Source organism: Rhinoraja longicauda, chromosome 12, assembly GCF_053455715.1.
Source record: "Rhinoraja longicauda isolate Sanriku21f chromosome 12, sRhiLon1.1, whole genome shotgun sequence".
In the NCBI taxonomy this organism is placed as follows: domain Eukaryota; kingdom Metazoa; phylum Chordata; class Chondrichthyes; order Rajiformes; family Arhynchobatidae; genus Rhinoraja; species Rhinoraja longicauda.
Window position 1 is genome coordinate 38,917,288 of NC_135964.1, and position 26,718 is coordinate 38,944,005.

At 38.7% G+C, this 26,718-nt stretch overlaps 1 protein-coding gene and 1 long non-coding RNA gene across 5 annotated transcripts in view; one reads left to right on the plus strand and one right to left on the minus strand.

Annotated features, from left to right (window-relative positions):
- Window positions 1–765: 765 nt before the first annotated feature.
- On the minus strand, window positions 766–2,231 carry LOC144598942 (uncharacterized). 2 transcript variants are annotated; one of them, XR_013547933.1, is made up of 2 exons: window positions 2,115–2,231; window positions 766–1,104 (listed from the first exon to the last, which is right to left on the minus strand). It is a non-coding gene; the product is annotated as an uncharacterized LOC144598942 (long non-coding RNA). The 2 variants fall into 2 exon arrangements; XR_013547934.1 differs by having other exon boundaries at window positions 2,060–2,119.
- tbc1d23 (TBC1 domain family, member 23) overlaps window positions 2,137–26,718 on the plus strand; it is a 56,249-nt gene continuing 31,667 nt past the window's right edge. Inside the window, exons 1-6 of one of the 3 annotated variants that reach the window (XM_078409586.1) lie at window positions 2,137–2,300; window positions 13,843–13,954; window positions 18,259–18,364; window positions 20,610–20,814; window positions 23,510–23,633; window positions 25,123–25,247. In XM_078409586.1, coding sequence (XP_078265712.1) covers window positions 2,236–2,300; window positions 13,843–13,954; window positions 18,259–18,364; window positions 20,610–20,814; window positions 23,510–23,633; window positions 25,123–25,247 — 737 coding nt within the window. In that variant the 5' untranslated portion in view covers window positions 2,137–2,235. The remainder of the gene's footprint in view (window positions 2,301–13,842; window positions 13,955–18,258; window positions 18,365–20,609; window positions 20,815–23,509; window positions 23,634–25,122; window positions 25,248–26,718) is intronic. The other 2 variants (XM_078409584.1, XM_078409585.1) reach the window with 2 other exon arrangements.

The following is a 26,718-nucleotide window of genomic DNA, read 5'->3' on the forward strand; positions in this document are numbered from 1 at the left end:
TAAACAAACAAATTAGAATGTAACAGTTAAATAATAGAAATATCAAAGAAATTTTAAGTATTTGCAAAGGTTTTTTTCTTGGAAAAAATAATGGGGTAAAGAAGGGGAAGAACTTTCTGAAAATACTTGGCAAGAGAGCGAATGTGGTTTTATTCATTTATATGATTACATTGGAGGTCATTTTAACATCGTGATGCTTCAGAAGGTTGTATTTTGCAGTTTTAGCAAATATTGGCTTGGTCTGCATTGTTGTTGAAGCTTGGCCAGCCGATAAATCCAAAATAAGCTTTGAAGATGTAATGAAAAACTTTCCAGTGTAGAAAATATTAATTTAAGGTAGTTAACAAATGGAGCAGAGATGGCATGAGATATAAAATTGTGTAGTTATCGTATGGAATAATACAGAGTCTCTAATAGTGGTGGTTAGAGATTCAATGATAATTGCAAAAGAAAATTAAAGATTTGAGGGTGAGTTTTTGTAGGAAAGGATAGGAGAATGGGGCTATTTGTTATTTTTCAAGGTGCCAGCTTGGGCAGAAAGTCTTGGTTAAGGGCTATATTGTTCCATGATTCTTCTAAGGCACCTCAATGAAATTTGCATCTTTTAAAAGTTGAAATTAAACACAATGTTATCTGTTTATTTCTTCAAACGGTCAGCAAGAATTGCTAATACCTAATCTCATTCCACAAGTCTGAACCTAGTCTTGGTTACCTAAACAAACCAACAAGGAGTTGCTTCTAGAAAACCAGAAGATAGATTAAAGAGACTTGAAAATATGTTGCTTTATTTCAAAATTGCCTTATTGCTTAGAAAACAATCCATAGATTCTTTGCAAAGGTTGCAACTTGTTTGGGTAGATCTTGCAGCATATACTGGTCTTGAGCATGTTAGTCCATAATCAAACTTGCCATTTCTTCCAAAGACTTGTTGAAGGTTTAATGCCTTGCTTCCTAATGACTGCCTGGGTTTCCTCTGGCAGCTCAGTTTTCTCCCACATCCCAAAGATTGTAAATTGCCCCTCCTGTAGGGAGAGGTAATGAGCGAGTGGGATAATGGGTGATCGATGATTGATGTGGACTGAAGGGCCTGTTTCCATGCTGTATCTAGAAACGAAGTGAAGGTGAGATGGAAAAGATTTAATAGGAAACTGAGAGCAAATATTTAACATTGAAATTGGAAAACGTATGAAACAAGCTGCCAGAGGAGTGGTTAAGGCAGGTACAATAACAACATTTAAAAGACAGTTGTACAGGTACATGGATAGAAAAGGTTTAGAGGGCTATGGGTCAAATGAGGGCAAATAGGATTAGTTTAGATGGCCAGCGTGGACGAGTTGAGCCTTGGGTCCTTTTACTGTGCTCTGTGAGATGCGCTGTGGCAGGTAGCCTGTCTGGTTGCATTATGGACTAATGCAATACTTCCAATGCATAGGAACGCATCAAGCTCCAGAGTGGTTGACTCAGCCACGTCCATCACAAACCCATTTATTCTCACACCCCGGCGATGGGGGGCATCGAAAGCCTCTATGTGAGGCGCTGCATCGAAAAAGCGGTATCTATCAACGATTCCCACTATAATGGTCTATGCCCTTTTCACTACCATTGATTTGTTTCTATTTGTGTTTTGTTTCTTTCTTTTCACTGTCCTTGTAAAAGGTATGAAGTACGTATGCCTGTACCGATGCTGCAAGCAAGATTGTCATCATTGCACCCGTACTTCAGTACTTGTGCGTGTGGCGGGCTATAAACTTCAGTTGATTTGACTTTGACTTGAGATCAGGAAAGAAGATTTGTTCTGCACAGATACTATCTGACCTGCTGAGTATCTCTTTACATCACCGTCTATATCTCTCGTTTCCCTCTCCCCTGACTCTCCCCAGTCTGAAGAAGGGTCTCGTCGCCATTCCTTCTCTCCAGAGATGGGGTCTAATTTCGAGTATTCGTAGCACTTTTGTTCTCTTCCATTTCCAGAAGGTGATGCCATTCTTTTTAAAAACTTTGGCGATGTGCATTTCACGATGATGCAAATGAATATTGTAAAGGGTAACAAAATCTTTACCATCGATCGTGATAACTCGTACTCCCCAAGCAGTACATGCCATAAATCGACTTACCCGAGGAGTTTCCTTACGACAAGCCTGTGGTTTTCACGACGCTCGGTCGCGGAGAGCGGAGAGATCCGGCGATACAGTTTACGGCAACAGCTGAGGGACAGACGTGGAAGCGGCGAGAGGGATGGCGGCGGCGGCGGCGGCCGAGGATGAGCAGCCGAGCGGCGGCGGCGGTGCCAGCAGCAGTTGGTGGGTTGAGCGTAACTTGCCTTGTGGCTAATCTTGAACGGAAAGGAGCTAACACCCCTTGATTCTGCCCAGAGTGGGGCTGCATCTCTGTGAGGTAGAAAAGGCTCCTCACCACGAACCCAGACTAGCCCAGGCTGAGCTTGAAGCTGGGCAGAGAGAGGATCGATTGAGAGGACGGGCTGAGTGTGACAGCTTCTTGATTTCAGTTCCGTGTGTGTTCCCACACAAAACAAAAACGCGAGCCCAGACACTTCCCCCACCTGTGGGAAATCAATTTCGCAAAAATCTGGAATTCTGCGGAAAATGTGGACATTAACAGTTAATAAACCAATAGACTTTTTCTTTTTTGTAGATAGATTGTACAACCACGGTCACTTCGGCAATCAGTGCTCGTCTTGCCACTTATAGCGATAAATGACTTTTAATTTTAAATGACTACGTTCAAAGGAACAACAGCAATCTTGTTGTTTTCAAGCGGTTAGTAGCAATCTGCTGAGCAAGTTCGTGTTTTGAGGCACAGGGTTTTTATTTTTGTATATTTTTTGACCTTGTAAAAGAGCAGGTGTAGTGTGAGGTTTCTATGTCAAAAGTATTTTGATTGACATTTGATATCAAAAAGCATCACTGGACTTTATTGCTTTTCCCATGCAATTAGCTTTGTTCTGTTCAAGGTGACTAAATTGTCAAAAATGCTACAATGATTATTGATAAAAGCCACTCTGAGTGATCAGTGATGAGTTGTATCACAAGCTTTGTAATTTCTGGACAAAATACAGAGCTTTGTGCATGTGCTACGTTCAGGTTGCATTTTAATATGACATCGGTTGGGTGAGATGGTTATTGTTATTACTTTGGTTTCTGCTGCTGTCAAGTATTTTGAGAACATTTGTTTTCTATATGTTGGCTGAAAAAGAGATGGGACACGATGCTTATTAAGCAGAAAAACCTGTTGATGCTGTTTACAATTTCACCTACAGAGTGGGAATTTGGGAAGTAAGGTTAGGAATCTGCAAAATAAGTGGGTGGTGGAGACAAAGGCTTGCAATATATCCTTTCATTCTTATACCAATCCCTTTCATGCTATGGTTTTGGACATGCTACCAGTTTGAGTAATTTTTCTCTATCTACTTGGTACGTACCTTTCATGACGTTATATACTGCTACCGCATCTTATGTCCTCATTTTCAGATCCAGAGAAATCAATCCCAACTTTCCCAGTGTATCAAAGAACTAAAGTCCCATATTTCTAGATTCAGACTAGTAAATTTCTTCCGATCAAGGTCTCCACATTATTATTATTTTTTAAATTTGTGACCTCCAAAATTGGACTCAATATTCCAGTTGCAAGTGAATCATTGTTTTATGAAGGTTCATTATGTGGATCCCAATTATTTTGTTTTAAATGTCATTTTCAACAATTTATGAACATATATTCCCTGATTTTGCTGCTCCTCTACCCTTTTCAGAATTGTGTCAATTTCTTTATTTTGCTCCCCCATATTTTTCCTGCCCAGACGTCGTAATATTCAGTGTTAATTTCATCTGCAAATGTATCTCTGCATTCCACCAGTTTCTGTTCTCCAAAAGTTTGGACCTTTCTTCCTCATAGTTCTCTATGCCTACAAAATTTGTGCTCTCTGTGGATTTGGAAATTGTACCTTTTAAACCCAAGTCATGACCATAAAGAAACATTAATGCATAGTAAAACAATATTCCTAGTAACATCCCGCCCTCCACTCCCCCAGCTACCCCACTGAACCCCTACCCCCTGGGGAGTTTCACTGTACACTTCCCTCCACTTTAAGAATGAACCATTTGCTATTACTCTATTTCCATTTATCAAGCTGAATTTACATCAATTTCACTGCTCCCCTTTTATTTCATTCTTGATGACAAACTCATTATGTGTTTATCAAGCACCTTTTAATGTACACGTATACTTTTTTAACAAAAATTCCCCAATTGATTCACTGCACAGGCTGAAAATTGATAACTGGAAGATACTAGAAAACCTGGGTTAACTTAAGTGGATGTATCACCGAGACTATTTACAAAGGAGTCAAGGGACATTGGGAGAGCACAGGATAGTGGTGTTGAGGTCAGGATTTGATTAGGACTGATCTTATTGAAGGCCTGTTCCTGTTTCTTATTATCTCGCTTTCACATTAGTGTTCCAAGGATTTGGCTTTATTAAAACCATGCTGCCTTTACCTAACCATTCTGCACATAACAATGTAACTGCCAATACTGTTCATGATTATTGTTCCCCAAAACTTCCTTACTACCAACTGTGTAATGTGTACAATTCTCCAGTCCTCAGACATGAGCCCAGCATCAACTGATGTTTGGAAGATTGTATCCAATAGTTCTGCAACTTCCACCCTTTGCTCAGAATCCTGGAATGCAGCCCTTTTAGATCAAGTGATCTTTTAAATACAGTTAGCTTTTTCAATGTAATTTCTCAATTTTTAACTCATCCAGCTAATAGTGTAGGAAAATAACGGCAGATGCTGGTACAAATCGAAGGTATCACAAAATGCTGGAGTAACTCAGCAGGTCAGGCAGCATCTAGGAGAGAGGGAATGGGTGACGTTTTTAAGTATTTAAAATATATTTTAAAATATATTTGCTTGCTGATACTCTGACTGGATCTTCCTTGCAAAAGACCAATGTAAACAATCAATTATCATCTCTCCCTTCAATGAGTAAATCTCCTAATCACTTTTTCTCAAGCAAGCACAAAAAAACCCTTTAATGTGAGAACCACAATGACTATTAATACATGACTTGCTATTCTTTAACGATGTCGTTGGTTGGTACAATAAAACATATTGTTTTTTTTAAATAAATGCAGGAAACTTTCTGGAATTAGAAAGTCACCTATGCAATCAAACTTGTTTAAAGGAAGTATAATGCAAACATTAATTCAAAAACTGGGTGATAGTAAGTGTGCCTTCTGCTTCTTGTTCGTACTGTATTTGCAGTCGATCCTTGCAATTCCATTTAGGCAGTCCAAATTCTTAATGGTTAATTTGGTCTTCTGTTTTATTTTTTACAGTATTCATGACATGCATACGTGCAAAAGAAAAAGGCAGCATTTTTTGCACACACTGTTTCAGAGATAGGTGTTGTGTATCAGGAGCCCTGTTCCAGAATCGATAAATGCTTGTCTCATAGACACAAAATGCTGGAGTAACTCAGTGGGACAGGCAGTATCTCTGGAGAGAAGGAATGGGTGACATTTCGAGTCGAGACCCTTTGAGAAAGGGAATGCAGGCGTCACCTGCTGCTTGCCCCTCTGAGTTACTCCAGCCTTTTGTGTCTCTTCAGTTTAAACCAGCATCCGCAGTTCCTTCCCACACAATGCTTATCTCATGTTCAGACTTAATTATATAATTTGCCTGATGTTCCAAAATGTCATTTTCCACTTTACACACAAACAAATACTTGCAATGACCGACAACAGAGGTGACAACATAAGTGTAAGGAATTCTCAATGAAATTTGAAAAAAAATTGTACTTCATTATATTTTTGAATTCAAATCAAATCTTGTTTTGGAAAGCTGTTGTAACATGCAACAGGTACTGGGAACTTTATATTTCCCTTGCATGGGCAGATCTGGTACATTCAAGTGATGGGTCATAACAGTCAAAAACTTTAATTATCCACTCTATTCGCTAAATCATTCTCCTACTTCTGCTTGATTGCAGGCAATTTACAAATCAGAGGAAGTCCCAAAAGTCTTTAAAAACTTCTCATTTCACTCTGTATTACGAAATAACCATTCTCTCACAATAATGTTTGAAACTGCAAGTAATTAGCGTTCTTGAAAGAACATTTATCGCCTTTTATAACCAAGTGCATGACATTTTGCATTTCATTTATTTTAACTTAATCTGCAATTGCTTTTCGGTGTAGAATGCAGTGGTGCCCAGTGAATTTGATTATTTCCTCTTCAGGCCAGTCAATCTATTCTCCTTCCCTCTATTTGGCACACCATCTGCACACACAGATGTCAGCTCCATTCAGACCAAGTTATTGTCAGCAAAAATGAATAAGTGTGCAGTCAAAATGGTTTCTTCATGATCTTTCCAAGATATTAAACAGTTCTTCCCAAACCAAATCTTTCTGGAAATGAACAGAGATACAACATTATTAGCCATCATATAATTGCCAATTTTCATCCACTACCTAGCTGATGAAATAGGTGCTGTTAACAGTTGTCTTTTTTTGTTTCCATTGACTCTATCCTTTTCATTTTTGTTTTGCTAGGTAATTTGCCGCCCTATTTCTTTTAGGGTTGTTCTTGAAATCTGTATGGAGGATTTAAACAGAAGAGAAAAAACAATCTTTGACAATCTCTCTGTCAGCACATGTGTTTTTTATGTCTTGCTGAAATCCATGTAATTTCAAACGATGGTTCTATCGTATTTTCTGCAGTAGTCTCTAATTTTGTTTTGCTGGATTTTTGATGAAACAGTTAGTTGATCAATTTTACCCTTTCTTGGTGGACTATCAGCTGAGTAATTTTCATTGAAATTTACATTCATGTTCCAAATTACATCATTTATAAGCAGCACATGTCTATTGAAAAAATAAACAAATATGCATCATGCTTGTTTCATTAAACACAAAGAAAAGCTCATCTTACAAAATCTAGTTTGCACCTTCTGAACCATGCAAATTTGTCTTTATCTATTGGTTTGCTTATAGCCTTATTATGGCTACTACTTTCTCTAGCCTGCAATATTTTATGCAACTGTTGCAAATCTTTTTGTTTACTTTGTCGACATCCACATCGTGATCTCATTTTGCTTTTGATCCTATTTCAGTTCCCAATTTTCTCTTCAACAGTTACGAATCAATCCATTCTTTTCCATGACATTCTGCTTAAATAAACAATAACGTGATATAAACTGCTGAAAAGCCAGTTCTATAATTGTGTTCATTGAATTATTGTGGATGATTACCACAAATAGGCAAGAACCCGATGTAGCAAGACTTTAAAATAGCGATACAAGATACTGCAAGGAAATTCAACTAAAGTTTGTTGGATCTCAGAATACATAGTATGTTGTAATATTTTGACACAACAATAATTGGTAGAGGAGCGATTGGCCAGTAAATGTGACTGTAATGGCGTTTGTTTAGTCTAGCAACAGAATGCAAGTTGGGTCATCCATTGTTCAATGCATAATTTTGAGTCCAAAGAGTCTTTAATAATAGACTAGAAACAAAGAACTGCAGTTGCTGGTTTATACCAAAGACAGACACAAAGTGCTGGAGTAACTCGGTGAAACAGGTAGCATCTCTGGAGAAAAAGGATGGGTGATGTTTTAGGTCGGGACCCTTCTTCAGAAGTCTGAAGAAGGATCCTAACCCAAAAAGTCAACAATCCCTTTTCCTCCAGAGATGCTACCTGACCCACTGAGTTTCTCCAGCACTAAGTCTTCAATTATGTTTTCCTGATACAATCATGCCTTCATTCTCATATACATTTTTCTCCTTGACACCTGGTCTATTCACTCCGTTTAGTGGCTATCTTCAGCCATCTGATATATCGCATACCTAGTTTTCAGTATTGTTCCACAGCAATGGTCCTGGCTGTGAGTTTCAATGCATTTCTCAAAATATGAACATGCATTGCTGTTACACAGGCTCTTTGTATTATCTATCCTAGCTTTGGCCCTTGTGTCCTCTGCATTTGACCAAATGCCTTATGGACATGTCATACTCAGTCTATCATAATAATGAACAAATATATGGACATCCAAAGATTCAATACCAGCAAGGATCTACTCCCAACATTCAAGATTTTTTTCAGAAGCTAATTATGCCAATACACGCATTCTTTGGTTGATTTTGTCCATTTGTCAGAAAATACACAAAATCACTGTACTGTGAACATACCTCAAAAGTATTGTAAATAAAATGCCGTTGAATAGGGCAAATTGACATGAACGTTTGGTATCTTCTCCTGCCTAGTTGCAATGGTATTTAATCAGGATGTCCCATGCTCAACGGCTGGTTTTGATGGGCTTTAAGTATCTGTGGTTGTTACATTGTTTAATGGAATATTGTTACACAACTGTCAATAGAAGCATTTGCTATTTATATTTCGAAAGAATATTTTTGGAATTTTATATGCACCAACATAATTTCTCTTAGTACTGTAATTATTTTCTCTGTGCATTCTAGAATCAGTCTGGTTCTCATGTGGTGTCAACCTGAAATCCATGGTATGCTCTTTTTTAATCTGCTTCATTTTACTCTAAATCTATCCAGGGTACTCTGGCTCTCATTACCCTCCCTTTCCATCTCGTGGGAATATAACTAGACTGTATTTGAACCATTTTAACAATTGCAATTGAATGCTTTATAGTCTAACATTTAGTGTTCACTATGAAGATATTTCCACCAATTAAACATTGAGAAACTATTTTCTTTGGTCACTCCTACAGGAGTGCTTCTTTGCAAACACCTTCATATCTAAAGCTGACTCAGATAGCCTTTAGTTTTGTCACATTGGATCCAAAGATCAGCTTTGTAATTACACTGGCTCCTGATTAAGCAGCTTGATGTTGAAATTCTTTTTCATTTTCAAGTTGCTCTTGAAATTGCTCTCAACATTTATTTGAGGAAATATTTTGACACTCGTTCTCTTTGCAATTTCTTTCAGCACCACATTTTTCAAGATATCTGTGCCTTTACTGAGATTCTGGCCTCTTGATCATCTCTAAAGTTAGTTGCTCCACCACTGCAATTCAGCTTCCAAAGCTAAGATTATATTTACTTATGCTCTTAGTAGGGCTTTTGGCTATTTTGCTATGGTAAAGAGCTGAACAAATTCAAATCATTGTTAAATAATCTGGTGTGTTATCAGTCACTGGTTCTTACTCTTTCCTTGATCCTTTTTCTTCATGCTGGCATGTTTGGACTAAAAGTCAAACCTGGGACATTCTTTGATTATCAAAAAGTAGCAGTTACTTGGAACAGAAATAAAAGCAGAAGATGCTTGAAATCATCAGTAGGTCAAATGGCATCTAAGGAAAGAGAAAGTATTAAGATTTGCTAATTTGAGAAAGCAAGCTAGTTTTAAGTTCCAAAGAGGGTGTATGGATAGGACAAAGATAATCCTCTGGTATGGCGAGGTCACAGTTGTTGAGCCGATACCAAAGTTTACAAGCTGTCTAGTTAATAAGTTAATGAGTGTAGTTAGAGAAAAAAAAGGGAAGTGCAAAGCTGTAATGTGCAAGTGAGAGCTGCTGCTAAACCTGAAACTAAATGGAAAATTCTGGAGATTCCAGCAGATCTGGCTGTGTCTGTGGAAAGAGCACAAATTTGCAGATGATACTAAGTTGGGGGGTAGTGTGAATTGTGAGGAAGATGCAATAAGGCTGCAGGGTGACTTGGACAGGTTGTGTGAGTGGGCGGATACATGGCAGATGCAGTTTAATGTAGATAAGTGTGAGGTTATTCACTTTGGAAGTAAGAATAGAAAGGCAGATTATTATCTGAATGGTGTCAAGTTAGGAGGAGGGGGAGTTCAACGAGATCTGGGTGTCCTAGTGCATCAGTCAATGAAAGGAAGCATGCAGGTTCAGCAGGCAGTGAAGAAAGCCAATGGAATGTTGGCCTTCGTAACAAGAGGAGTTGAGTATAGGAGCAAAGAGGTCCTTCTACAGTTGTACCGGGCCCTGGTGAGACCGCACCTGGAGTACTGTGTGCAGTTTTGGTCTCCAAATTTGAGGAAGGATATTCTTGCTATGGAGGGCGTGCAGCGTAGGTTCACTAGGTTAATTCCCGGAATGGCGGGACTGTCGTATGTTGAAAGGCTGGAGCGATTGGGCTTGTATACACTGGAATTTAGAAGGATGAGGGGGGGATCTTATTGAAACATATAAGATAATTAGGGGATTGGACACATTAGAGGCAGATAACATGTTCCCAATGTTGGGGGAGTCCAGAACAAGGGGCCACAGTTTGAGAATAAGGGGTAGGCCATTTAGAACGGAGATGAGGAAGAACTTTTTCAGTCAGAGGGTGGTGAAGGTGTGGAATTCTCTGCCTCAGAAGGCAGTGGAGGCCAGTTCGTTGGATGCTTTCAAGAGAGAGCTGGATAGAGCTCTTAAGGATAGCGGAGTGAGGGGGTATGGGGAGAAGGCAGGAACGGGGTACTGATTGAGAGTGATCAGCCATGATCGCATTGAATGGCGGTGCTGGCTCGAAGGGCTGAATGGCCTACTCCTGCACCTATTGTCTATTGTCTATTGTCTAAACCTCAGCTCATTTTAATTTTTTTAGTTTCATAGACAGTGAAGGGAAACAGGCTCTTCGGCCCATCAAGTCCAAGCCGACCAACAACCCCACCAGTTCACACTAGTTCTATGTTATCCCACTTTCCCATTTACTTCCTACATAATAAGGGTAATTTACAGAGGTTAATTAACCTACAAACCAAGTCTTTGGGATGTGAGCGGAAACAGGAGCACCGAAAGGAAACCCACAAAGTCACAGAGAGAATGTGCAAATTCCACACACAGCACCTGAGGTCAGGATCAAACCCAAGTCTTTGATGCTATGAGGCAGCACCTCTACCAGCTGTACTGCAATTTACAGGAGAAAAAACTTGCAGAAGAACTGGACAGTTTGGATACAAGCAGAATAAAGGAGTTTTCAAAAACTATTGACTTCATTATCAAGGTCTGAAGGCTCCAATGTACCCAGACAGAAGATGAGATTGTATTCCCTGATCTTTGAACTTTATTAGTCAAGACGACATTAGTATTTTTTCTCCATGTGAAGCTCCTAATTGAATCATCGTATAATTTAATATTCCCCTTTTAAAAGGAGCAGCAGTTGACTGCTAATTTTGAGTTTTACGGAGACGAAAGTGAGGCTTTATATATGAGCTTTAGCACTTTCTAAATTGTTGTCCAAATGGTTTGATGTTCCTGTTAATTTCAAATGATAATTAGATTTCTTTGGAACTGTTACTCCAGAGTTCAATGTATTTGTTATTTTCAGATTAGTTTTGCATAGTATTGGTTACTTAGAGCAAAATGTTTTATAGGGTTGTATTAGTGTTAACTGGAAATGCATTAAAGCAAGAGCAATTGATCAGTGAGAGTAACCATAGAAATGTACAGCAAAGAAGGGAGTTCAATAGACAATAGACAATAGGTGTAGGAGTAGGCCATTCGGCCCTTCGAGCCAGCACCACCGTTCAATGTGACTCCGCTATCCTTAAGAGCTCTATCTAGCTCTCTCTTGAATGCATTCAGAGAATTGGCCTTCACTGCCTTCTGAGGCAGAGAATTCCACAGATTCACAACGCTCTGACTGAAAATGTTTTTCCTCATCTCCGTTCTAAATGGCCTAACCCTTATTCTTAAACTGTGGCCCCTTGTTCTGGACTCCCCCAACATTGGGAACATGTTTCCTGCCTCTAACATGTCCAACCCCTTAATAATCTTATACGTTTCGATAAGATCCCCTCTCAAACTTCTAAATTCCAGTGTATACAAGCCTAGTCGCTCCAGTCTTTCAACATATGACAGTCCCGCCATTCCGGGAATTAACCTAGTAAACCTACGCTGCACACCCTCAATAGCAAGAATATCCTTCCTCAAACTTGGAGACCAAAACTGCACACAGTACCCCAGGTGCAGTCTCACTAGGGCCCTGTACAACTGCAGAAGGACCGATTTGCTCCTATACTCAACTCCTCTTGTTATGAAGGCCAACATTCCATTGGCTTTCTTCACTGCCTGCTGTACCTGCATGCTTCCTTTCAGTGACTGATGCACTTGGACACCCAGATCTCGTTGTACGTCCCCTTTCCCTTTACCATTCAGATAATACTCTGCCTTCCTATTCTTACACACCAAAGTGGATAACCTCACACTTATCCACATTAAACTGCATCTGCCATGCATCCGCCCACTCACACAACCTGTCCAAGTCACCCTGCAACCTCATAGCATCTTCCTCACAGTTCACACTACCACCCAGCTTTGTATCATCTGCAAATTTGCTAATGGCACTTTTAATCCCTTCATCCAAGTCATTAATGTATATTGTAAATAGCTGCGGTCCCAGCACCGAGCCTTGCGGTACCCCACTAGTTACTGCCTGCCATTCTGAAAGGGACCCATTTATCCCCACTCTTCAATGGCCCATTACATCTACATTGGCCTTTAGCAAGAGTGCTTCAAACTGAATCCCTTAGTTTAGTTTAGTTTTTAGAGATACAGTGTGGAAACAGGCCCTTCGGCCCACTGAGTCCACACTGACCATCGATCACACATTTAACGAGTTCTATGTTATCTCACTTTCGCATCCACTCCCTACACACTAGGGGCAATTTTACAGATGCCAATTAATCTACAAACCCACGCATCTTTGGGACATGGGAGGCACTCAGAGGAATCCCACACGGTCACAGGGAGATTGTGCTAACTCCGCTCAGAAAACACCTGAGGTCAGGATCGAACCTGGATTTCTGGCACTGTCAGACTGTCAAACGTTCCTGAAGTCTCATTAGCATACTGATGTGAGTTGAAGATTAATGAACAGACACCAGAATGTAGGAGTTAACATTTCATTCTTGGGTTAGGGCAATGGAGGGCTGAACGGACTAGTGGATGGTCCCTAGCTGTTCATATTCAATTTCAATGATTTTGGTGAGGAGACTGAGTGCAATATATCCAGGTTTACTGATGATAACGTGAGGTTGTGAGAAGAATGCCGAGAAGTGTCAGGGGGATATGAACAGGCAAGTACATGGCAGATGGAGTATAAAGTGAATTTTTTTTTGATCATTCTGTTTGGTAAACAAATAGAAATAATGGTGAGAGATTGAAAACTCGGTGTTTAGTGGTATCTGCATGAAAATTAATGACCTTGCAGAGGACGGTTACTATTTTAAGTTGATGAGAGTTGAAATAATATTTACATATACTTTGCCTCAATTTTCAATTTCTAATATTATTTCCAGTTTTATTTATCATACACAATTATGGCTTCTCAATTTTGCATATAAAGAATATTACTTATTTTTACAGACACCTTTTAGTCCTAATAAGTTACCTTATTGGACTAAATTCCCTTCCAGTACTTCCAAGCCAACCAGTGCTAAGATGTTGTAAATACTGGTAACACTATACAATACAATACAATACAATACAATATATCTTTATTGTCATTGTACCCAGGGGTACAAGCCTCCCATACGATGCAATAATTTAAGTAATTAACAGCAACCCAACGAAACGAAACAATTGTAACAGGTTTTAGACAGGGTAAAGTGCAAGTTGATTCTACTGACCTTAATATTGGACTAAATTCTCTTACAGTTCTTCCAAGTCAGTTAGTGCTAAGATGTTGTAAGTACTGGTAACACTATTCTACTAATGTTTTTCGACAAACACAACCTGAATTATTATTAAGTTGCCAGTAAAAGTGTTCTAAACTATGTAAATAAATCCTTCAATCAATGATCGTCTGATTATTGTTGTTGGTCTTTCACTTCTGTCTTAGGGATAAAGATCTAGCTGAAGCATTGGATGAAGGAGGCTGTGACTTGGAGACACTCAGAAATATAATTCAAGGGCGATGCATACCAGCTGACCAAAGAGCCAAAGTGTGGAAGGTAAACAAATGCAGATTTTTTCAGCTCACTAAATGAGATTTTAATGTAGTTTGACCATCCGAAGAAACAGTTATGGAATACCTATGAAGAAACTGTTAGCCTTATTTTAGAGCTTTGTTTATTTTGCTTTGTTTATTTTGCAATAACTACTGTTATCATGTGGCGATGAAAGCAAAAAGCAAATGGGATAATTAACCCAGTTCTGCAGTTCCTCTGTATTGTTTTGCACTAAGCTATACAGACCAGAAGAAAGTACTTATGATTCTCAAGATGTATAGATTTAGCCATTCACAACAATGAAATAAATTGTAATGCTTTAGTTGACCTCACTTCAGTGGACTATGAAAGCAGTAGGAACAATCAGAACTTACAATTGTAATCCAGTGATTGCGTGAGAATGCATCAACTAGTCTGCGTAAACTTTCAAATAAAGAATGGATACATGGATGAGGCAGCTGTTTATCTCCAACTGACATCAATTTGGCAAGAGATTTTTGTTCTTGCATCATTCTAACAGAACCCCACTCATTGACTGTTTTCCATATTTAAATTTAAATTTGTTCGTTTAATACATGCATGGCTTTGCGCTCAATTTCATCAGTAAATGTAGTAAGTTCAATTGTTTCAAGGGGTTAAAACATGCTTTCCAATGAATGCTTTAAATTGTGTTGAGTCCCCAAAACTGTCACATGTGTTGGCACAATGTTGATTTAATATGCAATATTTACTCCTCTTTTACAGAGGATGACTCTTGTTAGTGTGTAATTTGATGGCATGACTTGTTTCTTATCACTATACCCATTGTCAATAGTCAATAGTCAATAGTCGTTTATTTGTTACATACACATAAATGTGTAGTAAAATGAAACATTACCCGCAGTTGAACAATAAGACCAATAAGATTAACAATATGTTCGTGTATAAATGTGAATAGCCACTGTAGAGAACTTCATTTGAAAAGTGTATGTACCAAAAGGAGGGCAGCCCATTACCAGGGCTTCAAGGAATGTGAGGAGGAATTCCATAAAATGCGGTTTTATCCCTTGAATATAGTTGGATGGTTGAAATTTGGGGATCTTGAAAGATATTGAAAGGGACAGAAACTCTTTTCTACTAGCAGTGGTGTATAGAACAAAGGGACACAATCTGAAAATCAAAGCAATTTCATTCAAAAATGATAGTAGGGATCTCATTTTGGCCTAAAGGTTACTAGAACCATAGAAGAATAGGGTTAGGGTAAGGAGGTAATTACAGCAGGGAGAAACAACATTCAACCTACATTCCACAGAACCAGTAATTCATTCCCTCCCTCGCTCTAATCCTGAAATCATTGATCAAGTTTACTTTCACAACTGTCAGAGGCAGCAAGTTCCAGGCTATTACTATTCACGGTATAAAATGTTCTGCATGAATATTCAAATCCTTGATTTATGTTCTCCTTGTCTTCTGTCATAAACTGATGAGAAGAGTTTCTCTGTTCACCTAAATCTGAACACATCTGGCAAATCTCTCTTCAAACTCCTTTGCTCAATGTAAGAACTCCAGCTTTTTCAACCTAACCTTGTAGCTCAACTACCTCATCCCTAGAACTGTTCTGATAAATCTTTCCTACACTCTCTCGAACCCTCAGATCTTTTCCAAAGTGTAAGGCCTGGTACTGGGCACACTGCTCTTAATTGTGATCCAACTGAAACTTAACATAACCTCTGCTTTTGTACTCAATAGCAACATTTCTAAACCAGAAAATCACACATGGTTTGCCAAGTACTCTCCTGTCAATTTCAAAAACTATGCACATAAAATTCATAGATCCAGCACTGAAACAGGCCTTTCAGCCCAACAAATTCACGCTGATGAACAAACATACATTTACACTAAACCTTCAATAATCCCATTTTTAGATTCTCCCTATATTTTCATCATGATTCTGCTGCTTGTATACAAATTCGGGGCAATTTTAAATTGCCATCTAACCTACCAACATGTGCACCTTTGGGGTGTAGGAGGAAACTGGAGCACCAGAGGGACAACATGCAAATCTCACACAGACGCAGTAATGTTTGAAACCGGGTATCTGTACTATGGGGCTGTGAGTCCACTAGCTGTACCACTGTGCCATCCATGAACCCTCAGTTCATCTCTACCTGTGCTCTAATGAATTATGTGCCATTTCGATATAATTTCTTCCTACTCCATTCATAAAAATGCATGCATTTCCATATGAAATTTCCTTTGCTACTGTTAACCTCGGGCTGAATGGCCCATTTCTGGTCCAATGCCATGGAATTGTACCCCAGTCTGGTGTACCTTCAGGAAAAATGAACTGAATAGAAATTAAACATATTTTAGAAAATGTTGATTTTTCAAATGAAATGCACTGTAAATCTGCTAAAACAAGGAACTACAAATGCTGGTTTACAAAAAAAGAGACACAAAGTGCTGGAGTAACTCAGCGGGTCAGGCACCATCTCTGGAGATCAAGGATAGGTGACATTTCGGGTCCGGGCCCTTCTTCAAAATCATAGTGGTCGGGGGCGGAGTGGAAAAAGAAGTGTAAATTTGTTTTTTTTGTGATGTAATGAAGCTAAGGGTATAATTGTTCATCTCTGCAACCTGGTACAGTGCCAACACGTAAATTATTTGAGAAGGGGAAGTTATGAACTTAGCTACAGTTGAGAATTGGCCTCCACTGCCTTCTGAGGCAGAGAATTCCACAAGACCAAGCACAGGCTCGGCGATCGTTTCACTGAACACCTCTGCTCAGCCCGTCTTAACTTACCTGATCTTCCGGTTGCTCAGCACTTCAACTCTCCCTCCCATTCCCAATCTGACCTTTCTGTCCTGGACCTCCTTCATTGTCAGAGTGAGGCCCAGTGCAAATTGGAGGAACAGCACCTCATATTTCGCTTGGGTAGTTTACACTCCAGCGGTATGAACATTGACTTCTCTAATTTCAAATAGCCCTTGCTTTCCCTCTCTATCCCCTTCCCAGTTCTCCCGCCAGTCTTACTGTCTCCGACTACATTCTATCTTTGTCCCGCCCACTCCCCTGACATCAGTCTGAAGAAGGGTCTCGACCTGAAACGTCACCCGTTTCTTCTCTCCAGAGATGCTGCCTGTCCCTCTGAGTTACTCCAGCACTTTGTGTCTACCTTCAATTTAAACCAGCATCTGCAGTTTTTTCTTACACATTTCATCCTACTAAGCATGCCTTTGATTATAGCCAGCAGTCTCACTCATAACTTAGAAGTCTGTGAGTGCAAGATCCATAATAGAGGCCTAAATACCTAATTTCCAGTGCAACATTGAAGAATTGCTGCAATGTCAAAAGTGCCATATTTCTGATGATGCATTAAATCCACGAGGTCAGTAGAAGTTGATCGAGAAGGTGCCATGACACTATTTGCAGTAACATACTGACATGGTTGCAATATCCTCGCTGATATCTATTTTTTATTGTGCACCAAAAATAACACACTTTCCACACCTCCAACTACAACCAGGAAGACCAGAACAGCTTTTCACTTATCGTTAGAACACAGATCCAATTAATAGGCCCACTACTGATCTCCACTTTGCTGAATGTTCTCACATTAAATGCTTCCAGTTTTAACTCCAACTTTCTCCATATAAAAAGGGTTGCTATTGGAAACTATTTGGGTCAGTTAAATTGTGGGATATATGAACATTCCAATCAACTTGATCCCCTCCTGTTCCCTTGTATTAATTCATTTTGTACCTTTTGGTTACAATTTCCATCCTGCTTCATGTTTGCTTGATCTTTTTCTGATTGTTCTCTTTTCAGTGATAAAAATGACCACAAGCCTCGCTAATAAACATTTTTGTCATGTGAACGAATAAAGGATAAATTTAAGGATATTGGCCACCAGTTCATTGACTCCTACAACTATCTTGACTATTCTTCCTTTATTTACTCCATCTTGTGAGGACTCTATTCAGTCCTCCTGGTTTCCTTACCTCCTGGCATTTGCATAGGAAAATGCTATCTTCCATGCCAGTGCATCCAAGATATCTTCCTATTTCTCAAATGTTGTTTCTTCCCTCTATCACATTCAGGGCTCCCAACCATATTTCTCTTTCTCTGCACCATCTCCAGTCCCTATCTTATCTGATCTTAATATTTATCTATATTGATTGCCAGTTCAGATGGAAGGTTATTACACTAAAATGCAATGTGTGTTTGCCTCTATTAAGATTGTTGCTGCATTCTAAAAGCAGCACCAAGTGAATGCAAAACATTTTCTATATGATGCTTTTAAATTTTAACTGGTTCTTCTTTTCAGATTTCACTCAATGTAGCAGGGAAAGTAGGTAGTCTGGGATCATGGGATGGATCTCTCGACCTGCCAGAACAAACATTAATTCAAGAAGATTGCCAAAAGCTCATAGGTAATTAAGTAACTATTGTGAAGCTTGGAACGTTTGCCTATGTTCAGGTTATTGTTTATAACAACTGTCATCAAGCATAGCGTTCCAGCAGGACGAAGAGGGGAATGTTGAGGTGTACGATGCGGGATGCCATCAAAGCTGAAACCAATAAATTTACAACAAAAAAAATGATGATTGGTTATGTTAACTTTCAGTTTTAAAACCAGAAAGATATCGGAGAAATAAAAGTTTGCAGTGCAAAGTTCATTCAAAGTATGTCCTATGCAAATGACTGAAAGAATTATGAATTTCATTCCTTTGCTCTTTCCTAAATCTTACATTTTTTAAATTTTCAACATATAACTTTGCAGCACCCCAATCTACATCTTCACTGTATCTGTGCTTCCATGTTGCTTGTTTAGCATCCAACCCCTAAATGAGTTGAAATTGGCTCAGTCCACCAATGTTTCAATTTGAAAATTATCATGTGTTCAATTCTGTTCATATCTTCTCATAATTTTACATTTCTCCAATTTTTGCCTTTGTTCTGCTATTAAGATTAAAACCTTAACCACCCCAGAGCTGAGAATCCCTCCCTTAATCTCTTGTGTCTTCCAATTTTAAAGGCTCCTAAGAAATTACTTCTTCGACCACTTCTTTGGCTTAATGTTTTTCTTAGTTCAGCATCAGTTTAGGTTTAATTACACTCCTGTGAAGTGCTTTGAGACAATTTAATGCAGTATCTTTTTATCGTGTACTAATTGAAGTACTTGATGGAAATTGCGTCAGTGATTCATTTGCCGATAACAAGGGAGTAGTTTTATTGAGATAAACAAAAGATTTACAGAATTTGACAGAAAAAATGAGGGGTTGATATTTCCCTGGCTCAAATGCAGGAAATCCCCAGATTATGACGGAGTTCAATTGCTGAGAACTGATTGTCACCTGAGTTATTTGTATGTTGGAAATGAACAAAATCTCTGCGAGAGAGGATCACGGAAACAGCTGTGATGGAAGAGTGAGCAGGCGGGAAGAACGGCCGGCGGCTGGTTTCCCCGACGAGTGAATCTGCTTGGCTCGACCCAACCCGCGATTGTGGTTGGCTCTGTGGGAGGACGGGGAAAGAAGGCACGTGAAAATTCTCCATTCCCCTCGCAGAAGATGCCTGCAGCACAGCCGCCAGCTAATGCATCCCCATCCATCCTGTTGGTTCCCAAACACTCTAGTGCATGTACAAGTTGTATGGCTTTCATAATCCATATGTGGCACTCAGGATATAGATGAGAAAAACTATCTTCACCCATAAAGTCGTTTTTGAAACCATTACCTGAGATGGATAAAAAGGTTTGTTCACTGATTACATTCAAGATGGAGATCTAAGGATTAGGGGATATTAATAGAATCAAGAGATTTGGATTAGTGAAATATTGGTGCTGAGGCAAAAGATCAGACATGGCCTTATTGAATAAAGGAACTGGTGCAAGAGGCCAAATGGCCTACTCGTGCTTGTTTCTTATAAAGATATCAACAACCTGAATTAATAGTGAGAATTCATTGAAAGTTCTTGTTCCTGCAATATGTATAAGAATTCTTTTTTTTTTGCATGGATATGTGACAGCGGCAATTTGCAATAATGTTGGGTTGTGTGTACAATAAAATGTCTTAAGGCGCTTTAAAGGAGCATGCAGGAAGAAATTAGCAGAGAAGCACACAGTTCAAAGAGCACACTTAAATAGGAAGTTGGCCAATAGGAATTCATGATTTAAGGGTTAAGCTGCCATGGGCAGTTTAAATGACTTATTGGTGCTAACAGCTAACTTTGTCCATCAATAATACAAAATTACATAAAGTACCAGAGGGCAATGTCAGAAATGTACAGCAAGAAACCTGACTTAGTGCCAGAACAATTGATATGACATAATGGCCAAGGAGAAAGGTGAATTTCAAATATAGCAGAGATTTCTGCCATAATGTGCTGCGATGAGAAAAAAATCATCAGCATTACGATTAATGCAGACACATCTTTCTTATGCACTTTCAGCTTTGAAGCAGGAGTTCAGTATACAATGCAGCATTAAAGGAATCTTCGTATGAGTAACTCCCATCCTGTTAGATCCATAGATTATGGATTTCAAAAATAGTGGTTTCAAATGTTCTTTTAAAAGAAAAAATACTTATCCAATATTTCAGTTTCAGAAATCTCATGCAATGTTCCCATAAGTACTATTACATTTAGATTTATATCTCAATATTTTATCTCCTGTAGATCATCTTTCAATGCCAGATGAAGAAAAGGAGCAGTTACTTTCAGACATTGAATCTGTAATCACATTTTACTGCAAATCCAGAAATGTCATCTATACCCAGAGTCTTAGGTGGACAGACTTACTTAAACTTCTTGTTCCACTCCGAATACCACGCAATGATTTATATAATTGTTTTTATGCTATCATGAACAAATATATTCCCAGGTAAGGAAATATCTATGTTGCCTGAATTCATCACCATTCATTATGGCTTGTGGAAATGATATCTCTACTCTATAATCAATAAACTGTAGCTAATGGAAATCTGATATATATGAACAAAGTGCTAGAAATACTCAGCGGGTCAGACAAAATCTGTGAAAAGAGAAACAGAGTCAATGTTTCTGTTTGATGTCCTTTCGTCAGAATGAAGAAAAGTTTATAAATCATATTTGTTTTATGTTGAAGGGACTGGAACTGCCATGGTGCCAAGGGCTTAGATGTGGTGGAATTTGTCAAATATGTTTAGGAAAGATTCCTCAGGCAATATGTACAAGTCCCGACAAGAGAGAGAGCAAAGCTTGACTTACTCTAAGGGAATAGGGCAACACAGGTGACTGAAGTGTCAGTGGGCCAATCTTTCGGGACAAGTGAGCATAGTTTTATTATTCAGGGATTGAGGAGCGTACAAGGGAAACAGGAAGACTAAAAACAGCAGAAGATGAGTCTGACAGATAAGATTAAGGAGAATCCAAAGAGATGTTCTAAGTTTATTCAGAGAAAAAGTACCACTAAAGAGAGAAAAGGACCCCGCAGAAATCAAAGTGGTCATCTGTGTGTGGAGCTGCAGGAGATGGGCAAGGTCCTCAATGAATATTTATCCTCTGTTGTTACTACAGATATGAAGACCAAGCAACCCTTCACTTGAAGAGTTGATGAGTCAACCCACTGAAACTTCTCTGCACTGCCTAATTGCAAGCATGCTTCCTTAAACATAGAGATAAATATAGTATGCTGTGCTCCGTGTGTGGTCCCAGCATTATCCTGTAATGTTGCATCAAAACTTCCCTCTTTGCAGTAATAAGAAACTGCAGATGCTGGTTTATACCAATGATAGACACAAAATGCTGGGGTAACACAGCAGGTTAGGTAGCATCCCTGGAGAACATGGATAGGCAACCTTTCGGTTCGGAACCCTTCTTCAGAAGGATTCTGACCTGAAACGTCGCATAGCTGTGTTCTCCATGAATGTTGCCTGACCCACTGAGTTACTCCAGCAGTTTGTGTCAGTTCTGTGTGGACAAAAATTGAAATAATGTTACAAGTTGATTTGGCCAGTTCTGATCCAAACTGAAAGGCTGGTTCCCTCAAATTGTTGTATTCAATGTTGAGCGCTGAACTCTGTGACATGCTTAGTTGGAAAATTGACCTTATAGATCGGCTTTATAGATCAATATCAGAGGCCAACGATAGTGGGGTATAAAGCTTAAGTTGAAGGCAACCAGTAGCTCAGTCGCCCTTGTATACACGCATGGAGATGTTCTGTAAAGCCAATCTGCACTTGGTGTCTCCAATGTAGAGGGGTATATGATAAATTGGAAGAAATGTAAGCGGATTTTTGTTTAATCTGAAAGGAGTATTTGGGTACCTGAATAGAGGGAAGAAAAGAGGTAAAGAACAGTTGTTGCATAACCTGGCGCAGTCTGCAGACAGGCATGGGGAGGAGCAAATCGAACATGCAGAAGTGAGGATATACTGAAGATGCGGCAGACTGCGAGTGTGGACGGGGCCTCCAGACTATGGAACATCTCCTGAGCCGTGACATGCTGCACGACACATGCATTATAAAGGACCTTGCAGAGGCCAACGACGTGGCACTAAGATTTGCTCGCCATGACGAACAGCTGTGTGATGACATGAATAAATAAAAAGTTGTTGCATGTCCAGCAATTGCCTGGGAAGGTGCTGAGACAAAGAGAATGAGTTTTTGTTGGAGATAAAAGAATGAATTGGTGTGTTTGGAAAAAAAATCCTTTTGGAATCTGAAAGCAGAAAGTATAAGTAAGACAATGGCACAGGATTGAAGGTGTTGAAACCTGTGTTTCATTGTGTAGGATGGGTGATCTATTCAATGCGGACACTAATGAAACTGTTGGTGAGAATAAAGGCTACTCTAATCTTGCTCCAGGTGGGAGAAGAGGGGGTTGGTGTAGATGTGTGGAAAATGGAAGGCACAAGTTGACAGCCAACTACGAGGGTTACAGTGAAAGAAAAGGAAAGGCATCTCAGAAGCGCTTGGCTTTTATCAACAGAGCAGATACAAAAACATTGGTGAACTCAGAATTGAACAGAATCCTTTGTATGCAGTTGGGTGGATGACCTCCATTCACCCAACTTCATACAGAGGATTCTGTTCAATTCTGTGCAACCAAAAGAACTCTCTGCGATTAAAGAAATTTCAAATGGGAGAAGGGCGAAGTCAAATATGGATTAAGGGAACAGAAGAAACTAGATGACAAAATCTTGAGCAAAGCAGAAAGTGCTCGAGAAACTCAGCAGGTCAGCAAGAATCTGTGGAGGGAATGGACAGACAACATTTCGGGTCTGTTCCCTACTTCATATGCTGAATCAGTCTGAAGAAAGGTCCCAAAACTCTCCACAGATGGACGATGTAAGAGCAGAGTGAAAATTGTTACAGACGGTAATTGGATTGCACAGGTGTTGGAGACAGCACCAATGCAGTCACCTATTCTGTCTTACAATGATTATTATTTTTCCAGCATTTTAGAATATTTAATTGCTTTGTTTAGGATTGAAAGAATCACATGTCCTGTATTTTCAGAAGTCCAACTGGCATAATTAACCATGTGCCAAATTGAACTTTGATTTGCTTTTGAAACTAGAATGCTGTCTTTTACAGGGATTTTGTTCCCCATGGGCGACCATTCCATCTCTTCAGGCTACTGCTACAGTATCATGAGCCAGAGCTTTGTTCTTATCTTGACACGAAGAAGATCACTCCGGACTCCTATGCAATAAGCTGGGTAAATATTATCTTTGAAAAAAAATTGTTGCTATCGCTGATAGCATATCTGATATAATCTATTCCAATTAACTATGTATCATAATTACTTAAATTCATGGAAGATTCATCTCCACAAAAGGTGCTGTTTTTGATAGAATTCAATTAAATGAATTTGTTTTTCAATCTAGTTTCCCAACATCATAGAAACTTACAGCACAGAAACGGGCCCTTACAGCCACCCTAATGTCATGCTGATTCCGTTTGCTGGCATTATGCTTCTCTGCCTCTACTTTTCTACGTCCCCAAGCACGACATCCGTAGGCTGCAACGGATTGTTCGCTCAGCTGAGAAGGTTGTTGGCTGCAACCTTCCCCCCCCCATTGACGTACGGTACATTGCAAGGGCCAGGAAGTGAGTGGGCAAGATCATCTCTGACCCCTCTCACCCTGGCCACAAAATCTTTGAAGCACTTCCCTCTGGAAGGTGACTCCGGGCTGTCAAAGCAGCCACAGCCAGACATAAAAACAGCTTTTTTCCACGAGTTGTAGTTCCACTCAATAACCAAAGTCTGTCTCTTTTTTGCTCTGGTTCATTTACACCCACATGTTTAGACTGTAATGTTGTATCCTTATTGTTTTGATGTGTTTATGCTTTATTCTTAATTGTTAACTTTATGTTTGTGTTGTCATTTGTGAGTGGAGGCACATTCTTTGTATATGCACATACTTGTCCAATAAACTTATTCATTCATTCATTCATTCATTCAAATATTGGAATTGAGCGAATTTTTGAAATGGTAAATTATTTATCTCTCAAATTATTTTGGTATAATTTGGTGACAATTAATTTACTACAGGTTATGATTTTCTAACTGAATGATTTGGTGGGTGGATGACATATTTTGAACGGTTAGATAATTGAAAATTTAAAATGAGAGATTATGAATTTAGAATTTATTTTTAAATGGCTTACATTGAATCCAGAATTTATCCACTACTTTCATAATATGTTTTAAGAGAATAATTGTATTGCAATTTATATTCAATAAATTATAATAGTGACTTGAAGAAAAAAATATTTTCTATGGGGCATTTGTAAAAGATCACAACTAAAATATCTTTTTAAATGCATTACTATAGTGTGATGGTCATACATTATACTTTATAATATAGGAAGTGGTATGTCTTAAATAGTGCATTAATCTTTTTTGCTAAATACAATTATGAATTGCTGTAAAACTTTTGAATCTGGCTAAATGAATTAAGTACTCCTAAAAATGGAGTATTACAATATTGTTGTGTAATTAGTCAGAAATGCCTTAAACTTATTTCACTTAATTTATGGCTTATCCCTGATGAAAATGCAACCCACAATCCATTATTTTCTTTGAAGAGCATTTTTAAATCGGTATTCTGAAGTATGAGCATGTGTTGCCAAGAAGCTATGATTAACTTTTAGTTTAATTTATGGACCATTTCTATTTCTACCTTGTCTCTCTGTTTCTAAAGGGAGCAAGCCTATTTGCAGGTTGCTGTACAGACGATGTTGCCCAACTGATGTGGGATGTGTATCTACAGCAAGCAGACCCTTTCCTAATTTTCTTCCTCATGTTAGTAATTCTCGTTAATGCAAAGTAAGTGTTCTTTTTGGAAACTTTTTAACTGTTATGATTAGGCTCACTTAACATTTGGATATTTGTAACGCCATACTGGTATAAAACTGCTGGTTCTAGTTGATTTTGATTTGCACTTTAAACTTTATTATAAAGGAGTATTTGATTTACATAAATTTCTTAATTCCTATACTTACATTACATTATTTGTTTCAATGTAAAGCAATACATTCAGTATTATCTACTTATAGCGAATTATTATATTGAAAATTACAGACTGATTTTAAATTTGATTAATCTTAATTCTGAATATTGTCCTTATGTTGTGCCACATAAATTGTGTACACTTGAAGCTTCATAATATATTAATTTCCTCTTCATGCCCATGTCAATGTTTATATCTTGGTGATCTTCTCCAATCTCCCCTGCTGAACATATTTTATTCCATCTATCCACTTCCTTTCATGACCCTCCCATCCCCACATTACTCCTGACTACCCACTGCTCTTGCCTGTCCCAAATGCAATGCAGACACAAAATGCTGGAGTAACTCAGAGAGAAGGAATCTCCCAGGCAGCATCTCTAGAGAGAAGGAATGGGCAATGTAATGTACAGGTATATGTGTTATACAAATGCAATGTATATGTGTTATAAGTTATGTTTCCTTCTTTCAATAGTACTCCATTCACCACTCTACTCAAAATAAAATATTTAATCCATTTGTCACTTCCCTATCTGTCATCTTACATTCTTTATCTCCAACAGAATATTTATCAATTTCATGACACTTTAACCAAATCCCTGTTGGAATCCTTTCAGTCCATTTATTGCAGGCTCACACTTTAACTACTCTGGCCAAAGTTGCAAATGCCATCCTTTGTAGCCACAGTGAATTATCCTATCCTGATCTCTGCTACCAATTGATGATATCACTATACCACTCCTTTCTGTTATTCAGTGAAACTGATGTTCTCACTCCTGTCTGCTTCAATGCAGCCAGATTTTTTTCCGACAGTATCTTTTGTGTCCAATCCTGCAACATCCCCAAAGGACATTTCTCTTGCTTGCATGCTTGTCAACTCTCAGTTATATTATTTGGAGATATAGGGTTACAATGTGTATACATGTCAATAACTCAAGCCAAATTAATTTGAAACCACATTCACCTCAGCCTGGAATACAACGTCATGAATTAATCAGATTCCTCCCAGCTAAATATTACAATGACCAAGATTAGCATTTTTGATGGGTGGTTTAAAGTCTTCTTCTTTGTTCCCAATTCCAATTGATCATGTGATCTGAAACATCAACATGTTGTTGAGCCTAAAGTAGTGTTTTAAAACCTACATCCCATCATTGCAGGATGTCAGCAAAACAAAAACTTGCATTCATCAAATTCATGAGAGGAATTGTTCTTTTCAGTCATTGATAAATCTTCCATCTTTGCATCTTTGTTTTTTATTATGTTGTGTTTCCCTTCACCCCGCTATTG